Source organism: Telopea speciosissima, chromosome 1, assembly GCF_018873765.1.
Source record: "Telopea speciosissima isolate NSW1024214 ecotype Mountain lineage chromosome 1, Tspe_v1, whole genome shotgun sequence".
NCBI classification, from domain to species: domain Eukaryota; kingdom Viridiplantae; phylum Streptophyta; class Magnoliopsida; order Proteales; family Proteaceae; genus Telopea; species Telopea speciosissima.
The window spans coordinates 61372017-61392646 of NC_057916.1; the positions used below are offsets into that span (position 1 = coordinate 61372017).

General features: G+C 42.0%; 1 protein-coding gene across 1 annotated transcript in view; it reads left to right on the forward strand.

The window, feature by feature from the left end:
* The window catches only part of LOC122665784 (26S proteasome non-ATPase regulatory subunit 2 homolog A), a 58341-nt gene extending 39156 nt beyond the window's left edge, over positions 1-19185 (forward strand). Inside the window, exons 13-25 of the mRNA XM_043861924.1 lie at positions 2465-2572; positions 2662-2766; positions 2851-2991; positions 3075-3179; positions 13146-13367; positions 13529-13642; positions 13722-13937; positions 17781-17840; positions 17920-18033; positions 18126-18211; positions 18296-18404; positions 18521-18699; positions 18792-19185. Of these exons, the coding sequence (XP_043717859.1) occupies positions 2465-2572; positions 2662-2766; positions 2851-2991; positions 3075-3179; positions 13146-13367; positions 13529-13642; positions 13722-13937; positions 17781-17840; positions 17920-18033; positions 18126-18211; positions 18296-18404; positions 18521-18699; positions 18792-18867 (1635 nt within the window). The 3' untranslated portion in view covers positions 18868-19185. The remainder of the gene's footprint in view (positions 1-2464; positions 2573-2661; positions 2767-2850; positions 2992-3074; positions 3180-13145; positions 13368-13528; positions 13643-13721; positions 13938-17780; positions 17841-17919; positions 18034-18125; positions 18212-18295; positions 18405-18520; positions 18700-18791) is intronic.
* The last annotated feature ends 1445 nt before the right edge of the window (positions 19186-20630 follow it).

Genomic DNA, 20630 nt, shown 5'->3' on the forward strand with positions numbered 1-20630 from the left:
GTCTGCTTCTTCAACCCTTCCAGCTTCTCGTTCAACTCTCGGAGTCTCTTGTCTAGCTCTTCATCCAGTGCTTGTCCTTCATGTCTGACTGGTCGTTCGCTGCGAGCTCGTTCGCGTCCTCTCCTGGAAGTCCCCTCCCGTCTCGACTGTTGGCGAGATGGTGAAGGGTCACGTCGTGATGAATCTTGTCTTGACCGCGAGGGGCTTGCTCCATGGTAAGTCCGACTTTGCTTTGGTACATAGCTTCCTCCTAGTCGACCATTAAACACCGACCTCCGGATGGACCCTTTTGGGTTAGGTGCCACGGATTGGTGTGATGATGTTCTCCCCTGATTCGACTGTGCTGGAGGATCCGCCGATCTCCCCCTAGGTTGGGAAGGCTCTCCCCGCTGCCTGGTGTGCCTCTTTGATCTGTCACCCCTGGGAGGGGACCTCCTGGGGCTCTGTTCCCGTCGAGGGTCCGTCCTACGACGGTGTGATGTTGCACGCTGCCTCAAGTAGTCGCGGAAGAGTCGTTGATCCTCGAGGATCTGTCGCTGTAAGTCATTGATTTGACCTATAGTTGCTGGGGCATTGGGGTCAGGTACCACCTCCACCACCACTTCGTTGTTGAGTTCGACTACCCCAACTTGATCATCGTCTGGGATCTCCCTCTCCAGAGAGACATGGTCCTGGTCATTGGCTTTGTGACGTGAGCTCTCTGGAGGAGGTGATCCATTCCCCTCTCTTGGGGCATTGTTGGTGGAGGGAGCTGTCTTCCTGCCTCGTGGTGCCATGGTTGAACAAATATGGAAACTTGCTAGTAAAGGCGTTGGCTAATGTCGTTCCCACAGACGGCGCCAATTTGTTGCGTCAAGAAATCGCTCAGCGGTCCTTCGAGTGCCATAACCTGCAAAAGACCTTGGGTGACAAAGGAGAACCGGTGTGGTTCCGGCCTAGGACTCTCCGATGCCTAAGTTAGATCTCTCTGAGCAAACAGATGAATAGTAGTATTCAAGATGAGTTAAGATGTCCCCTGATGGGGCTGAGTACCTTGCCTTTTATGGTAGAGCATGGCGGTGTGGAGAGTCCCAGCTGGTGTAGAGTGTCGGTTGTAGGTGATAGAGTCCCTGAGTAGCAAGGCTCATCCTTGATTGGTTGTCTTCCCGTGAAACGTGGTGTCACGATAGAGTTGGCAATCGTCTTCCTGAGAGACGTAGTGTCATGATAGACTTGGTATCCTTGGTGGATTAACCTATCTACGTGGTAGATGAGCTTCCTGGTACATGAGTCCTTTCGGACTACGTGACTTGATAGGCGGTGGCCTAGAGTCCTTGGTGATGTGGTCTGTGTCTTGTTGATGGCAGTGGTGCCTGCGTTGTTCGAGGGAGATTGTGCCCGGGGATGATGTGTTCGGGGAATCCGTGCTCGGGGTCTTCAGTTGGCGCCCGAGGTCTTCATCCATGTCTAGTCCGCGCCCGAAGGAGTTGTCACCCAAGGGTGTTGGCGCCCCAAGGGAGGTCCACGCCCCAAGGGGGGTTGGTGCCCAGGGAGGTCCACGCCCCTTAGGGGGTTGGCGCCCAAGGGTGGCCGCGCCCGATGGGGTTCGCGCCCGTGGGTGTTGGTGGTCGGCGCCTGTAGTTGGTCCTTCATTGGCTCTATCTTGGCCCACTTTTCTGGGCCACGACACGTGGCGACCTCTGATTGGTTGGTGTGAATTTGGGTTCATCAGGTTGATTCAGTTGTTTTCGCTGCCTGATTCAGTTTACTCCGCTGCTTGCCACCCTAGTGTTTCACTTTAAGATTTTATGTTACTATGACAATCTGAGATTCATCACTGGATAGTTATTGAAGATTGTTGAAAGCTGTCTTTTTTGGAAGAAATTCCAGTCCCGGTTTGCTGATCATGTTTGTCCGAGTTTTGAAGATCTATTTTTTAAGTTCTTGAAGTTTTATTTGGGAGCTGCATTCATCTTTCAAGCTGGACTCTGCTGCAACATTGTTTCTTATCGTTTTGTTCAAGTTGGGCATTAGTACCTTATATGCGCCAACTTGAGGGGGAGTGTTAGCATTATTATGGAGTTTTTATCTTATTAGTTCAAGCTAGAGATTCTTTTTACTTATATGTATAATCCAGCTTGAGGGGGAGTGCTGGAATATGTAATCCAGAATACCGTGGGGGTATTCTGGTCCTTTTGGGGGTAGTTTAAATCTTATGTTATCAAGTATTTACTGCTCTTATAGACTCAGTTAGTTAGAGGTATTACTGTCTATTCCAGTCCCTTTGTAATGTTCCTCTCTATTATAAATAGAGGGGCTTGCCTATCAATGAAACTAAGCTATTCCATTCTCTCATTTTCTCTTTCTAACCCACAAATCTGCCAACATCAACTTTTGGAGTTCCCCCTGCATGTAGACATACATGTTCACATGCACAAATATAAACTTAGTGAATATTATTTTCTAATTATTTTGATTTTATTAGGTGCACTTGATTGATGGCCGGGCAAGTGCTGGTGCAAGTGTCGACTCCGCCAGGCAGAACTTAGCTGCTACATTTGTTAATGCATTTGTTAATGCGGGATTTGGTCAGGTAACATGCATTTTGAAGTCCAAGCTTCTTATTATTTGTTTTTATTTTCCATTCTGAATTTTCTCTTATTATTTCTCTCTTTTCTGCAGGATAAGTTGATGACTGTCCCTTCAGAAGCTTCAAGTGGTGGTTCTACTGGAAGCTGGCTATTCAAGAATAAGGAACATGGGAAAGCCAGTGCTGCTGCAAGTCTGGTATGTTTCTTCCTCTTGGTTTCTGTTAATTTTTGGGCTTACTGACTTCCACCTGAGATTCATATTTTTTTCCCTTGGTTGTAGGGTATGATTCTGTTATGGGATGTTGATTCAGGACTCGCACAAATCGATAAATATTTCCACAGCAATGACAACCATGTCATTGCAGGTGCGTTATTAGGAGTTGGGATTGTCAACTGCGGTATCAAGAATGACTGTGATCCTGTACGTCCAATAGTTTCTATACGTTAAAATTATGGTTGATCATCAGAGTTTTCTTGAGATCTAATTGTGATTTCTTCCTCTAGGCATTGGCACTTTTGGGTGATTACATTGATAAAGAAGATTCAACTGTCCGAATTGGTGCAATTATGGGCCTTGGCCTTGCTTATGCAGGTGCCCAGAATGAGCAGGTGAATTATTTTCCAGGCTTCCTTCCTTGAGGACTCTTTTGGAGGTTTTTGATTCTGAAAGAAAATTGTGGTAACAAGTGTTACAAGTACAAATACTAATGTAGTTCTGGGTTGGTAGGAGAACAATTAGAAGCCAATAACCAGGTTCTACTATGAACAGGGTAGTTCGGGTAGGTCAAAATGGGTATTTTGGTCAAATTAGGGTTAGTGTTTAATGGGACCTAGGATTTGATGGTAGGGTTAAGGTAAGTTGATGTAGGGAACTCTTCCAGTGAAGGACTCGTTAAGTTTTAACAAGTCTAAGGCTGCTAACCAGAATTGGCAGCAAGGAATTGTGAGAAATAATGGGATATAGAGTTAGGGTATGAAGATGTCTAGGGTTTGATGATTGGGAATGGGATAAGTGTCAGGTATGAGTCTTCCAATGAAGGTTACGTTAAGGAAAACTCTTAACCAGGGGCTGTAGCAGGTTTGGCAGCAAGGAATGGAGGTTAGGGTTAGGGTTTTGAAGGATGGAAAATAGCAGTTTTAGGGTTAATGACTGGGCAGAATTGGTGCAGGTTTGGATCGAGCAAGGTTCGAGAACTCGCGAGATCTCGCCGAGTTTCTCGGTTTTGGGCAATACCGAGTCGAGTTACTAGTCGGTTCCTAAAAGTGCAATTTCTCGGTGCCGAGATCTCGGTGATATCTCGAAGGTTAAAATCAAGATATTTTCAATACAAAAAAAACAATATCTTGCCAAGATCTCGGCGAGATATCGAGATCTCGGCGATATCTTGGTTGGGCCCAAAAGTGCTATTTACTTGTATTCAGCTCAATTTTCACCCAAAACCCATTTCCAACATAAGAGAGAGCAGGAACAGAACTCGATAGGCTAACCAAGGGGAAAAACACCTCTCCTTCAAATTTCTTCTTCTTTCTTTCGATTGTTGGATGGAATGCATTGTTTGGAGTTAGATTGAAGTGCCAAAGTGAAGATTCAAGTGCCAATTTGGAGCATCATCACCTATTTGCAAGATTTCAAAGGTGTTTTCTATTTCTTCCCCAAATCTATTTTTTCCAAAATTTTTTTTTGTAATCCTTGTTAGATTCATGTGGTTTTAATAAATGTTGAACATCTTTGCCCGATCTATCACTTCATGGAGTCGGATTTTTTTTTTCAGTTAATAAATTATTTATTATAATTTCTGAAAAAATAAATGATTTATTTGAAAAAAGAAAATGAAAAAAATAAGATGAATAGTGATTGTTTGAAAATGATTTTGATATATGTTAAACTACTTGGGATGCTCTACAGTCCCATGGATTAATTTTTATTTTCACCCATTAAAAAAATTATTTTATTTTCAGATTTAATAAATATATTATAAAAATTAAAAAAATATATATAATATTAAGGAAAAATACTTATTGCTTATGGAAAATTATGTACAACATATGTACATGATATTCAACTTCAAATGGTGTCAAATTCATCATTACATTGTATTTTTCTTATACTTTAAGGTATAAATAGTTTTAAAAAAATTTAAAATATTATTTTTAATTAACAAATAAATACTAGGGTTAGGGGATAAATAAGAGATAGTTATTTCATAGTTCTAGTAGCTTGACATTACGTTTAAGAGTTATGAATAGCATACTTTAAGTCTTGAATACCTTACTTTAAGTGATCCATGGTTATTAATACATGCTTTTTATATGTAACAGTAAAACATAAGACATTTTGTATACAATGTACGATATAGCATGGCAACATGGAGTTCCCATGTCCCATGAGACAAAAAGAAGTCCAAATGCAATTATTGTGGGAAGTTGCTATACGGAGGAGCCACCAGGTTAAAGCAACACTTGTCCGTGCAGAGGATGTTTCATCATGCCCAAATGTTCCTATCAAGTGAAAGTGGCAATGACAACATTTGAAAGGAGGAAGATTAAAAAATCGAGAGGGAAAGAATGCAACAAGAGTTTAATGCGGCAATACTAGAGAGGGTGGTGCAGAGGTCCGTGGCGGAGATGATATCGACATTGGGCCTCCACTGGTGAGTTTCAATCAAAGGTGAATGGAGAATTTACCTGCGGACTTTGGTCGAGAAGACAGGTTTTCATTTTGATAATATAAGAGCATATGAGCAAGCAAGAGGAGCTGGTGGAGTGGTGGATCTGGCTCAGTTCCCCGATGCAAGAAGATGAGAGGAGGAGAAGCACTGGGACAAGAAATATACCACGACCCCAAACCCGACCACGAGTACAAGGTCCGAACCCATTTTTGAGCGGATCCTACTACTTTTAGGCAACAAGATGCCTACCCCAACCATCCCACAAGTATTTGGTGGTAAACAAGAGAAAGCACGAAAAGCCTTCAAGAAGTTCATGCTTTACCATGGCATTCGGCCAATGTAGCACAAGGAACATACTATAATGCATTCCTTGATGCGAGGAGGGCTGGTGCAGGATGGAAGGGACCTTCACCATTTGAATTATACAATGTATATTTGCCTCAAGCGGTAGAGGAGCTAAAAGAATACATTGATGGTTTGAAGCCAATGTGGGAGACATATGGGGTTACTCTTATGGTGATGGTTGATGGACCTACTAGGCTGTCCATCATAAATTTCATGGTGAGTTGCAATAGAAAGACTATATTCTTGAAGTCTATCGATGCATCAAAGCATATAAAGGATGCATCATACTTGTATAAGGAGTTGAAGCAAGTGGTGGAGGAGGTATGACCAAGGAACGTTATCCAAATTGTGACGGATAACGGTTCCAACTATGAAAAGGTTGGAGAGAAGTTGATGAATAAGAAGAGTAAGAGGATCCGGCTCTTTTGGACCCCATGTGTAGCCCATTCTATTGATTTAATCTTGAAGGACATGGGGAAAAAGACTTTGGTGGCGGGTGTGGTAAATAGGGCTAGACAAGTGACAACTTTTGTGTACAACCATTCTTATGCTTTAGCCTTGATGAGGGAGAAATGCAATGGAGATTTAGTGAGGCCTGGTGTCACTCGATTTGCCACCAATTACATTGCATTGTTTGCAAGTCATGAATGGTTTGGTTGGCAAGGTTCTAAGTCGGAAGAAGCAAAGGTAGCACTGAGACCATTTCAAATGATGGATTTTGGAAGGACTTGGGGAAAGTGGTTGGCATATTAGAGCGTGGTGGCTGAGGATGGTTGATATAGAGAAGAAGCCTACTTTGGGCCACATTTATGCTCGCCATCCAAAAATGAAGGAAATGGTTAGAGTCTATACCTCGAAGTGCAAAGTCCTACACTAACATCATTGATGAGCGGTGGGAGAAGCACTTGAGTCATCCATTACATAAGGTGGTGAGTTCAACATACTTTATACTTTAAATGTTATAACTTTTTTACATTTACATATTCTAAACCCTAAAGGCATTAAAGCGATTAAGTCACTAATAAATCATATTTGTGGTGTTTACTTTACCAAAGATACTATTTGAATCCAAAGTATCACTACTCCCATGATCTTGGGTTAGACATAGAATTGTTAGAGGCGTTCAAGTTGTTACTCGAGTTGGAGCCCCATCCAAAGACACAAGTCGTCGATGATGATGAGGTGAGAGTATGGGACTTTGGCACTTTGGTAGTTAGTTTATGAATGTAATTACTAAATAGGAAATACTAATGCCTCAAATTGAAAATAGATCAAATACTTGGAGAGGCCTCAGAAGTTTCGGTCGACTAGCTACGTGGAGGGTAGACAAAAGTCGACCTGGTAGGTGGCATGATATTACATTTATGAATTATAATTTTATCTCTTTAGAATGTACATATTCTTACTATTCTATATTTGTAATGCACTGGATGGTGGGTGCTTTATGGTACAAGTTCACTCAACCTAAGAAAGGTAGTAGTGAGAGTGCTCTCACAAACTTGTTCATCCTCCAGGATGTGAGCGCAATCGAGTACATTCTCATTGATACATTCAAAGAGGCGGAACAGGTTGGGTACGAGCGAGCTGGAGCGCTTGTGTATGTGCACTACAATATGAGATTAAGGATGAGGCACATATGTGAAGGAATTGAGGCCAATGATAAAGAACCCATTGAACTCGTCCAACATTTTTCAAGAGGACTCGATGACGATGAGGATCCCTATTCCAGTGGGTGAGGGATCGTGGTACACTGATATGGATCAACGGGGTAGGCCCGACCCCACCATTGCGTCTGTCGTAATCGGTTCGATGTTGATGAATATATGTCGACGCAAGAGGGGCGTGCATGCGAGTCACCGAAACCTTTGAGCTCTGTAGGGAAGTCCTGGCGATGATGATGATGGTGGCGGTGATGACACCGGTGATGCTAGTGATGGTGATCTTGGTGGTGGTGGTGGTGAAGCCGCTATTGCTAGTGGCATGCGGAGTGGCCGTTATTATGATGATCGTCATGAGGGGATGCGCGAGCAATACGAGCAAGAAGTTGAACGCAGGAGGACCTGTGCGTTTCACGGTGAGTCTTAGTTTACGCATGTCACTCAAGATCAAGACCATGGTGGCCACCCTAAAACATACAAGAAAGAAGGGTCACAAACACTCACATCACCATATGCTCGGGAGGAGGACAACAAAGCTATGAACACCATGCTTACAAGTTTCGAAGCATGAGTATAGATACTACTAGTGAGCATCGCTTATGGCAATCATTTCAAGATCATCATGGCTATGACTATGGCGAGCGAGCACCGGTTCTAATTATAGTGCCTATGGTCGTATGGGTCGTCGGTGAGTATGACATCCAAAGCTCTGCGTCGGTGTTGGGTAGACATTCCTAGTCCCAAACCACCATACATGCCTCAAACTTAATATGACGAGAGCAATGGATCTTACACCTCATACCAATGACCTCCCATGTACCCTAAGATAGGGAAATTGGTATATGTTGATCGAAGACTTATATGGAAACCGTGTCACACTATTTGCAACACTATAGCAATTCCATGACATGGGAATTCTATGTGGATCGATATGGGGATGAATTTCTTGTTCAATCTCATTTTCGTAACAAATTAAGTGAACATTGATGTAATGTACATTTTATTTCAATGTTTTGATTGATGTGTACTAATTAGAATGTTTTGATTGCTAATTTGCTATGTTTTACTAAATTATATGTAGATTAGGTTGTTTTAGTACGACTCGTCGCCTACCAGCCTATGGTCCAAAGTGACTCATATTTGGACATGTTTTTTGGCAAATCTGGGCATGCCATTGTGTTTAAATGGCCTGAAATATACTGGATACCAAGTTTCAGACCCAAAATATGTGTACAACCCACCGAGTTGGGGTCCGAGTCCAAAAAAAAAATTTGCAGCAACTCGGCGAGATCTCGGCTCGACTCGGTTTCTTGCCTGGCCGAGATGCCACCGAGACCCGAGTTCTCGAACCTTGGGATTGAGTTCTCTATGAAGGCAGAGGAGCACTTGACCTAGGTTTGATGTGATTTGGATGGCGGGGTAGGTCTGGACAGCACATGGAGTGTGAAAAAAAAAGGTTAAATGATGAAGAGAATTCTAGGGTTTGGGTGTTTAGAGGATTAGAAGTAGAATGGATGGGGTCTGGGATGATTCAAATTCACTGTTGAATTTCTTGGACAGCAGCTTGTTTGATTGAAGATCCTTGAAGAATCAGAACTTGAACTATGTTGAAGAACAAAGAGAGCTAGAACGAACCACCCGGGCTTCACTCTGCAAGGTGTCGATTGGATCAAACATCAATCTCACCAGCCTTGATCAAACACAATACAAAAATCTTCAATTGAGAAGAAGAGCAGCAAAAAGCTTTTTTGTTGAGACATGAGTCAGTTGGGGTGTGTCCAACGTGACATAGTTATTTAGTTTCCTAGTTTAGTTCCTTTCCTAGTTAGACTAGAGATCTATAATTCCTCTCTTTGAATGCTGCATTGAGTGGTCCTATTGTTGACGGAAAAGGCAAGTTTTCGAGGTCCAGTGCGTTCTGTACCTCTTTCCTTTGAAGGCTGGCTGACCCACAAGTATCAACAGCAGTTACAGGAATACTAGTAGATTATGGCAGTTCATGTTCTGGGACATTTTTGGGGGTCATGTTACATAATTGAGAGAGGCTATCCAGCGATCCAGGGTGGAGGTCAAGCGCAAGGATTTAAGTATGTAATCTGTCCAAAGCTATTATAAAAAGGAACATTGGCTGGAGCGGTAAAAGTAATCTATCGCACAGCCATCTTCCCATCTTCTCTTTTCTCTTTTCTCCTCTCTAAAGTTACTGGTTGCTGGTCCTAGGTTGTCTACATGGTATCAGAGCTAGGCAACCAGTGACTGATTCTCGCCAAGATTTCCAATTTGAGAGTCGTGTCAAGGTTCTTCGATTTATGGAGAGACCCTAGTTCATAGAAAGAAAAGAACTAGGGTTTCCTGCTCGTTTCGTCCTTGTTTATTTATTTATTTGGAAATCGTTTGTCAGTTTGTTCGACTGATCGTTGTTGCTGCCTTCCGGGTTTCTCTGATTTGATGTCGCTAGTAGAAGGGGTTCCGCCTGATTTCCACCTGCATGTTGAAGTATTTCTACTGTATGACTGTCGGAAGAAGAAGACTATACTGCTTCACCATGCCTTTTTGTCGCCCTGTTGTCTCTCGATTACGAGAAGAGAGTTTCTGCTGGCCAGACATTGCTGGTTTGCTTCTACTGAATCGAAGGTCTCGCTTAATCGATTGGGGATTTTGTGTGCTATTGAGTTGTCGAGAGGGAGTCGATGGCCATGGGCGAAAGCTTCCTTCCCTCCTGTAACTTTGTGTGGTTCTCTCCCAAAGGGCGACTGAATATCTAGAATCTTGGCTCCTGTTAATGCGCTCCTGCAGTGAGAATTGAAACCAAATCAGGTCTGGTTCTCAGATTACCGCCCCAACTTGTTTCAGCTACACTTTGTCGGCATAATACCTAAAATCAGGGACTGTCCTTAGGTGATCTCGAGAGGCCTACGTGTTACAAAGCCTTGCCTGAAATTTAGGATCGAACAAGATCAAAGGTGAGGAAATTCTCTTCTTCGAAGTCTAGTCTGGTTTCATTTCTGGTTTCGGATGTGGCCAAAGGTTGAAGGTGACTATGCTTCCTTCTCTCACGGTAGAAGAGGCCTGAAGATTACGAAGTCTTACCAGGATTTCAGGTTGAAAAAGCCCTATTTGCTGCGATATTCCCTTCGAACCAGGTCTGGTTCCGTGACTTTTTCTCCGCCTTTCTTTGTGTCGTGAGGTTGAAGAAGACCTTCCCACGATTTCTCTTCATCTTTTTTTGCTTTATTTTGAGTTTCCGTTAATACACCTCCCTACGCCTCAACATCCCTTGTCCATATTTTATCATACTTTCCCAGTTTACCCTTTTGTGTAGTTGGGTTTATAATTGGATTTTAATTTAATTGCAATTCTGCCATTCCCCTTGCAATAATTCTAATTCCCTTCATGTCCCATACCTTTGGTATTTACCCGTAACACCTTTGGAAATTTTTGGTAAATTATAATTTTTCCAATCCTTTTTATTTACCCATAGCACCTTTGGAAAATTACACTTTTTTCCGTTGTCCCTTACATGATCATTATTTGTCCTTGTGTACTACTATACGTGAGTGGGAGATTATATTACATTCAGGCGGACTGCAGCATTGCGCTTATGAGTCTTTTTGGGGCAGGTAGGCGCAGGCGCCGGGGAGTTGCACGACACGATTGAGTATTACATTCTTCGATTTCTTCTTCGTCTTCTTTCCCTCTCGATTTCTTCTTCTTCTTCCCTTGATTTCTTTCGATTTCTTTCGATTTCTTCTTTCCCTCGATTTCTGAATTTCTTCTAAAACTTGAGAAACAATAGAAAAAAAAAACATGGAGTATACATCATAACACATTAAATAGAGAAAATAAAAATAAAACATGGTCGCATGCCTGGCGAGCATTGCGACTTTATAGACTAGTCTTTTCAACAACTTGCCATTGGGTATCTCTTGTTATTGGGTTGTATTTATCGTGAGGGGGAGTTTGAAAATTTTCTGAAATCTTTTTTGAGGATTTCAGACCTATTGAGGTTGATTCAGGTTGTGCTGCCCTATAATGTTTATCTCTTTCAAGATTATATGTTACTGTGAAGATCCGAGATTCATCACTGGACAACTATTGAAGAACGATGAAAGCTGCCTTTTTTGGAAGATTGTGTCTGCCTTTTTGTATTTGGCCTTTATTAAGATTAGTGCTTCTCTCTATTTTGAAGAACGATTCTTTTCAAGCTTTGCAAAACAAATCTTTCCTGGTTTGCTGATCAAGTCTGTCCCAGTTTTAAAGATCAATTATCTCCAGTTCTTGAAGATTTAACTGCTGATCAAGTTTGTCCGAGTTTTGAAGATCAATTATCTCTAGTTCTTGAAGATTTAACTGTCCAAGATTATTTGGGAGCGTCATTCATTCGCCCATGTGTCAAATCCAAGTACTACATTGCAAGTGGGTACTTACTGCCAGACACTGCTGCGACAATTTGGAAAGTTGCTTCGTCCTGTTTCATTCAAGTTGGGCATGTGTGCTTTCTATGCGCCAACTTGAGGGGGAGTGTTGGAATGTTTGGAATGTATGCATTATGGTGGTTGGTTGGAGTTCTCTTTCTGCTCATTGGAGTCTACGACTACTATTCAAGACTAGTGTAGCATTTTTTTTCCAATTGTATTGGTCCAAGCTGTAGCTTTCTTTTGATATATGTGTACTCCAGCTTGAGGGGTAGTATTGAGATATGAGTCAGCTGGGGTGTGTCCAACGTGACATAGTTATTTAGTTTCCTTGTTTAGGTCCTTTCCAAGGCTATTATAAAAAGGAATATTGGCTAGAGCGATGAAAATAATTTATCGCACAGTCTTCTTCCATCTTCTCTTCTCTCTTTTCTCCTCTCTAAAGTTACTGGTTACAGGTCCTAGGTTGTCTACATTTTCATTAATCAAAATTCGTGTTCAATATTTGCCCTCTTTATAATCTTATATAAAAGACTCAAAAATAGACTCCTACACTAAAAAGGAATGGCCTAACCCAATCCTTAACCTATTAGGCAACTTAAACTGATTAGGAAACTGAAATAGACTCAAAACAGAGTCCCAATCCAGCTGAACCAAACACTTAAAAGAAAAACTACTGAAGTTACTTAAATTGAACCATTGGTTGAACCAGTTCATTTTATAAACAAAAACACCCAAAAAAAAAAAAAAAAAAAAAACTAATGTTGAACTAAAACAACAAATCCCGTATGCAACCCTATTACCCATACTTTAGGTTCTATAAAAGTGACCTATTACATAGAAAACCCATGGGATCAAAGGCCCAACATGTATAGAACCCAACCCTTGGCTTATTCCTAATAAAACAAGCCTATTTCGGTGATGAATTGGCGTCAAATACATTCCGAGTCAATCCAATAAATGAGTGAAATCTTATCTTCTGATGACTAGCAAATTGCTTAAATGGGACTATCCTGTAAATATGAGCCAGAGATATATTATCACTGTCTATTAGTGTATGGATTATCTACTATTTGAAACTAGATATCAAGTTAGATGGCTGGGGCTGTTGTATTCTCTCTAAACTATTGGGGGATGGGATATATATAGCCATCTCTCCCTCACCCTGGAGCTCAAACTCTGCATCCTGATCTAGATCCAACTACGGACTTACTAGAGCTACTATGTATTCTAGAATTGGGGGAAGGCACGACGACGCCTTAAAAAAAAGGCATAAATTACAGTCTGAATCTTCCTAAAGTTGCAGAGACATGAAGGTCACTAAACAGCGCTTTAAAACTATTCAATGTGGGCATAGAAAAGTTTTCGGGTATCACAGTAAGATTGAATTAGAGAGACCTTGGTTGATGTAGTGCAGTATATATCATTGCTCTTTTTCTGAATGGTAATCACTTCCATTTATGCCTGACTGATTTCTTGTATTGCCAGATACGGAAGAAACTATCTCCGATTTTGGGAGATGCAAAAGCTCCTCTTGATGTGATTGCCTTTACTGCAATCTCTCTGGGCTTGATCTATGTGGGTTCATGCAATGAGGAGGTTGCCCAGGCCATAATCTTTGCCTTGATGGATCGGAGCGACTCAGAACTGGGGGAGCCCCTTACTCGGCTTCTGCCTCTAGGCCTTGGTCTTCTATACCTTGGGAAGCAGGTAACTGAGTTCATAAATTCTTGCTTGTATTTGATATTGCATGATGTGTACAGTATCCTACAGGCTAACAAAATTTCAATTCTGTTTCTAGAGTGCTAGATTTGGGTTGCAGTTCTCTTGTCAATTTAACCATGTTGCTTGGAACTTTTGGTGTCTGACAGGAAAGTGTTGAGGCCACTTCCGAAGTTTCCAAAACTTTTAACGAGAAGATCAGGAAATATTGTGATATGACACTGCTATCTTGTGCCTATGCCGGAACAGGAAATGTGCTCAAGGTATCCATTTTCTGCAGGTCTGGTAGCAGTCGGATTTTTTCTAGTTGCTCCAGGCTTTAACTCTCTTCCCTTCATACAGGTACAACAACTTTTGGGGCAGTGTGCTCAGCATCTTGAAAAGGGTGAGATCCACCAGGGACCTGCTGTTCTTGGGATTGCTATGGTAGCAATGGCTGAAGAGCTGGGTCTTGAGATGGCTATTCGATCATTAGAGCATTTGCTGCAGTATGGAGAGCAGAATATCCGTCGGGCAGTACCTTTGGCTCTTGGTCTTCTATGCATTTCCAACCCAAAGGTATGTGATACACCCAGCCATAGATTCCAATTTAGGATCAGAGATCAGATTGACTGCTCCACGGGTTCAAATCTGAATTATTTCCTGATAAACCAGGGCTGAACAGCCTGTTGGGGGGGGGGGGGGAAGGAGGGAAGGGAATGAGGCAGAAATTGAGGGAGAGAAATATAGGGAGAAAAAGGTGATTGATGGGGAAGGAAAGAAGGATGGAGAGAGAGTTCAAATCCAATATTCTTTAGGGAAAATTACACTGCCACCCCTTGAGGTTTGTACTAAATACAGTGCGACCCCCTGGGTTTTCAAAATATACACCCAGCACCTTTAAGTGGACGATGTTAGATATTTTACCCTTCAATTAAAATAACCCTATTCTTTAACATAAAAAAGTGGGACCCACCACTATTTCTTCCTCTTCTTCTTTCTTCTTCTTCTTCAATCACCACCGCCGCAACCTTTATCCCTCTCTCTCTCTCTCTCCTTCCAAACCTTAGAATCTCTGTTCTTTTTTCACAAGTTCTGTTAGTTTGAGGACTCGTAGTGCATCTCATTAACTCTGCCTTAGGGCAGGTTTAATTTCCTTCTCTTCTTCGATCGTCGTGAGATTCAGTATATATTTTGTGTTTCATGCGAGTTGTGTTCAGGTGGGGCCACTGGTTACGGTGTTATCTTTATTCTTTCTGATCTCTTCTTCTCTTCCTTCTTCTATTAGATCTTTCTTTTATTTCTCAGATTACTTCTTATCTCTATCTTAATCTTCTACTTTTCTTCTCTTCCACTAAATTTTGTTTCTACTCTGTTATTCTGCAAATTCTGATCAAAATGAGTTACTTGGTTATGCCTGCGACACGATACAAAGTTAAAGTTGTTTATAGTTGAAACGACCTACAAGGCCACAACAACGACCTCCTTTTTTTTTTTTTTTTCTTCTTTGAAACAATTTTACGGTATTCTTTGTCAATAATCAATATATATTTCTCCCTTCTTTCTCCTTCAGATCCGAATAAACCAACGATTGAGATAAGATATCTCCTTGTTTTTATCCTTTTTTATTTGTGGATCTCTGTAGGTTTTTTTCTTTTCTTTTTTGGAATCGTACCCGGTCTATATGAGAAAACTAGATAAAAAAGAACATCTGACATGAAGTTCTTCCGCTTTGAAATTGACTTAGGAAGCGCAACAACTGTGAGTGGCTCAAATTTACGTTCTTTCAGCTATCCTGATTTACTGCAATTTAATGTGTCTGTCTTCGTTTCTACTGAAATAATCAGAAAAACAGAAATTAAAGTATATCCTTTAACCTGGGTAGCTTTTCTTGTTCTTCAGTGGCCAGAGTGAAACATGCGGTGAAGAGTATTTGTACTTGTTGCTTCTTAATGAGTGCAATTTGATGATCTAGTTCCTGCTACTGCGAGTTCTGTGTTTTTTTTTTTAAAAGCTCGGTGATTTTGGCATGTGCGCACTCTGCAAGTCTTGCCGGAATGACGGGCTCCTCCACACAACATGTGGAACGCCGGAGTCCAGTAGCAGGGGAAGGGGGTGGTGAAGTTTGGCTGCCCTATGGGCAAAATGGTAAACTCACACCGATTAGGTATATTTGTCATTTTAAGCTATCAATGGCCAACACATCAGCAACTAACGGGAATGCTCTAACGGAGTGGGGCTGAGTGTAACAAGTACCTTAAACTCAGGGGGTCGGGATGTATATTTTGAAAACACAGGGGGTCGCACTATATTTAATACAAACCTCAGGGGGTGGCAGTGTAATTTTCCCTATTCTTTATTTAATTCCACACTTCTAGATAACTCCTAAACTAAATTCTAATGGCCCCCACCACTAATTGAAATATCTATTTTTAACCCATTTTGACTCCCATTTTTTGGCGGGAAATTATCATCGCCACCCTGAGGTATGCCATTATTTTAAAGAACCCACACTATGGAAATATCAACTGTTACTCAGATTTTAATGGGGTTAACCTTTTAACTATTAAGTAGTGATGTCAGCAGGTTAATTTTTTAAAAGACAATTTTTCCCTTATTAGTGTATAAACTACTTATTCTACCCTTTCAAATAAAAGAACCAAACACATCCCTTCTTCTTCCTCCCATCCTTCTCCCCCACACTGGCCCCTCTTCTGTACCTTACCCTCCCCCAACTTACCTTCACCATGCCCTCCCGCCCTTTTCTTCCTGGCAGTTCTATCTCACTTATATTGGCGGCTGCAGAACTGCTGATATCCCATTTTGAAGAAGTGGAGCAGCTACCATTTGGAAAAGATTTTTTGAAAAAGCAAAAGAAAAAGTCTGAAACAGAGGGACGGATTTCCTTGAGCCACGGGAAAACCAAGAGCCAATCCTCCTTCCTCTTCTTAGTCTTTTATTTTTTCTCTCCATTGGACAAAACATGAAAATACATCTCCCTCTACCCTCAGCATTCCCATTTCGTTCCTTCCGGATGACCTAGCCATGCCACATCAGCCGAAACCCATTTTCTTCCTTCCACCAACTGAAACCACCATTTCACCATCCAAAACCATCATTTTCTCTTAGATTTCCAAGCCTTAACCCTAAACCAAAACCCTCTCTGACTATCTTCTCTCCAATAGCCAAGCCTCATTTCCACTTTCAAAATCCTAATCCTTTATCCATCTCTCCCTATCTCTTTCATCCGTTCTCCTTCCCTCTCAATCCTGGATCTTAACCATGGCGCTACCGTCACCCACCTTCTTCCCCTGGCTTGTTAGAACAGAGCAGAGGAGCCTGCCGTTCACCAATGGCATCCGCAGGAAACACTTCCCTTGTCTAGCCCACCTTCCTCCCCTCCTCTATGAAACCACCCAGCCCCCAAATCCATCTCCCCATCTTCACCAACTACCCCAACTCCTCTCCCTCCCGTCCTCTCGACATCATCAGCACCCTCTCAAACCCCCCCACCAGCACCAGCACCAGCACCAGCACCAGCGTCACCTCCATCTCTGCCGCATCTGCTGCCGCCACCGCCACCGCCACCGCCATCGCCACTGCCACCCCCACCACCGCCCCAACCACCACCACAACTCCACCTGCCTTCATCTCCAGATTCGCACCTGACGAACCCCGTAAAGTTTCCGATGTCCTTGCCGAAGCCCTCGGACGTGAACCACCGTCTTTGCTTAAAATGACAGAGAGAGTTTGTATCTCTTTCGTTGCCAAAATTTGCAGTCTTTCGGCAAAGGGGCTTCATCGCCTCACCCTTTTGGGGTGAGGATGATGGTGTTGAAAGAGGCTGTTTTTTTTCTTGTTTTTTTAAGGTTTTAGTGTAGAGGGTAATTTAGTAAATTGCATTTCATAGGTTAACCCCGTTAAATCTGGATAGCAGTAGATATTTCCATACATAGTGTGTGCTTTAAAATAATGGGATACTTCGGGGTGGAGCTGATAATTTCCCTTTTCTGGCCTTGTAATTCAGCCCATTATACATCAACTCAAAGAACTAAAAGCCCGTACCCAATAAATATCAAAATAAGACCAAGTTTTGAACTGGGCCTGCATTAGTATGAATCCCATGGTTGTACTTATTTTTTGTAATCAGGATACTCTACTAAAAAAAATTTGGGCGCGAAGGTGGGCCCCATCAGTTTCGTTAGATAATTGGGAGTGAGGACCCAAGTTCCCCTTTCCTTGGAATATGTAAAGAAAACATAATTTCCCCCATTTTTTAAGTACAATTTATTGAGTTCAACATTTGATTGTGAAGATTTGCTGCTGGGGCATAAAATTGAGGGGGTATAATTGTTATCTTCTTGTAATCTCAGGAATGTCTGTTTATTATTGCAAAATTTCTGAATTGGTGTTCCTCACCAGGTCAATGTTATGGACACATTAAGCAGACTCAGCCATGACACAGATTCAGAAGTAGCAATGGTATGTCCTGCTGCATGCTTAAAGTTTGATTTTTTATTTTATTTTATTTCAGTCTATAAGGTATCTTGGGTTTCTGCAGGCTGCCATCATCTCCTTAGGTTTGATAGGTGCTGGTACCAACAACGCTCGAATAGCAGGCATGCTTCGGAATCTTTCAAGCTATTATTACAAAGAAGCCAGTCTCCTCTTCTGTGTAAAGCTTTGATGCTCAATTTCCTTTGACCCTTTTCTTTCTGATGGTCTTTTTAAATAACTAGTATTACATATTTGATTTTCCTTTTGCAGGTGCGAATAGCTCAAGGCCTTGTGCATCTGGGGAAGGGTTTGCTAACTCTGGCTCCATACCATTCTGATCGGTTCCTGTTGTCACCGTAAGTCAGCTTTTCTCTACTTTATTTTGTAACGAAATCTTGTACCATTTGAGGCACCTTAATTTGTTTCTTTTCTTTGCCCAGGGCGGCTCTCGCTGGATTAGTTACCTTTTTGCATGCCTGTCTGGACATGAAATCAATCATCTTAGGAAAATATCACTATGTTCTTTACTTCCTTGTATTGGCAATGCAGGTCCATCCCCAACTCGATTTCTTGTGTACTTTGGTTTATAATTTCATATATAATGTGTTACATTGGTGGATGTTCATTGTTATCTGAATGTTTTTCTTGGTGGTTCTGATGAGCAGCCTCGAATGTTAATGACTGTGGATGAGAACTTGAAAGCTCTGTCAGTGCCTGTTCGGGTGGGTCAAGCAGTAGATGTGGTCGGCCAAGCTGGTCGGCCCAAGACCATAACTGGATTCCAAACACACTCAACGCCTGTCCTATTGGCTGCTGGTGATAGAGCCGAACTGGCGACTGAGAAGTAAATAACCCTAGAACCTTTGGTCCCATTACGGTTTGCTGTTTGCACTTTTCTTTGTTGCACTGTGAGCTAATGACATTTGGTTTTTGCAGATACATTCCACTTTCCCCCATCCTGGAGGGCTTTGTCATATTGAGAGAAAACCCAGAATATCGGGAGGATCGTTAGGCCTGATATGTAGCAACACAGACTACAAATTTCCCAAGATCCAAGAGTAAGTCCCACCTTGTGAATGGGCCTGGCTGCCATGCATGATTGTTAAGAGGTTAGTGGTGGTGCCTATTTGTGAAACTGGCAAACTCCTTTGAGAAGGGTTTTCAACAGGCCATTTGTTGAACTTTAGGGGGGTTGCAAACAAGTGCGAAGTCTCCCTGTGTAAACAACGGTTATTTATTTGTTTTTATGCCTTGAAAAATATTTCTTGTTCTTGAAAAGGGGAAGGGAAAGGGGATTGGTCGTATGTAAAACTAGAGAACTTTTGAGTTCCGTTCGCAATATTTATCAAGGGCCTGTTTGGTAATGTTCTTCTGGAGTATTTCTGTTGTTCTTTTGTTTCTTTAGAACAAAAACAAAAAAGAAACGTTCTTCTGGAGATTTCTTGGGTTCTTTTGTTCCTTTAAAACAATAATAGAGGAAAAGAAACATGTTTGACAACACTGGTTCATTTTTCTGTTATTTTGGAATGAATTAGGCATTTGGAACTCTAATACTAACAGAGCAGTTCTAAATGGATTCTAGTGTTGTTCCAGAAACATAATTGAAAGCAAAAAAAAAAAAAAAAAAAAAACCAATCTCTCTCGTCTCTCATCTTACACTTTACCCCACTCCCTAGCTCTTTGCAAAGCTCCCCCACACCTTAATCTTTTTAATACCAACAGTTATGCGGAGAGCTGCATTCATACGGGAGTGCAGCTAGGGCAAGGGAGATGATTTTTCGTCCTTACAATTCAATGCAATGTAGGACGTGTGACTTGATCCAAGTATTGAGTGGTGCCATATGCTAATTCTCTTTTCGATAGTCGGCTGCATAACTGTAGGTATTAAAAGCTACATGTCTATGATAAGTGCGTCATGGACTCCGGTACGTGGTTCACCACTAACAACTCACATCTGCTCTTGGTCCCAGCAAGCGGAAGCACCCTCCAATACAATCGTTATCCAGAGTATTTACGGTCCGGAGGACACTGTAAACACAGTTGGTTTAAGTGTACCATCTCCTAACAAATTTATGCAGTTCTTGAATTGAAATACATACCCTCTCTGCTGAGTTCGGCAAGCTAAAGTTCCAAAATGTGTAACTCATAGCGGAACAATTGTTCTTTTACATATAAGTGAGGTGGGACTTGGGAGAGACGGTGAGAGGTATTTAGGAAAAGGAGGAAAGAGAAGTGTTTCCTAACTCATGTTACAAAGCACATTTCTAACTAGTAGTACTCCAGGACTTGGAAAAAAATATTTGACACAAATATTTTTAATATTTTGGAAGGGTTAATCACTGGAAATGACACTTGGAATACTGAATGTTTGGAGAAATTGCACATAGGGTACTAAATGTCTAGAATCTTTATCATTTGGGGTACCTCACGTTCCATAATATAATGTTTGAGGTACCTCACATTTCACCGATATTATGTTGGAGGTTCCTTATTTTTTTTTTTATAATCCCAAGTTGACCTTTCCCTACACACTCCCTCCTGGCAACCCCAACCCACACTACCCCACCCCATTCCCTCCAGATCTGACTCCTCTCCAAGGAGCTCAGAGCCCAGCGTCCAAGGAGTGCCCAGAGGGGCATCCAAGGGTTGGGCTATGCTGCACACATCTCGGCATGCATCCAGGCAACCATCGGGATGTGTGCGGCACAGCCCAAAGGCTGGATGCCCCCTGGGCACTCCCTGGGCGCTAGACTCCCTGGAGAGGAGCTCAATCCC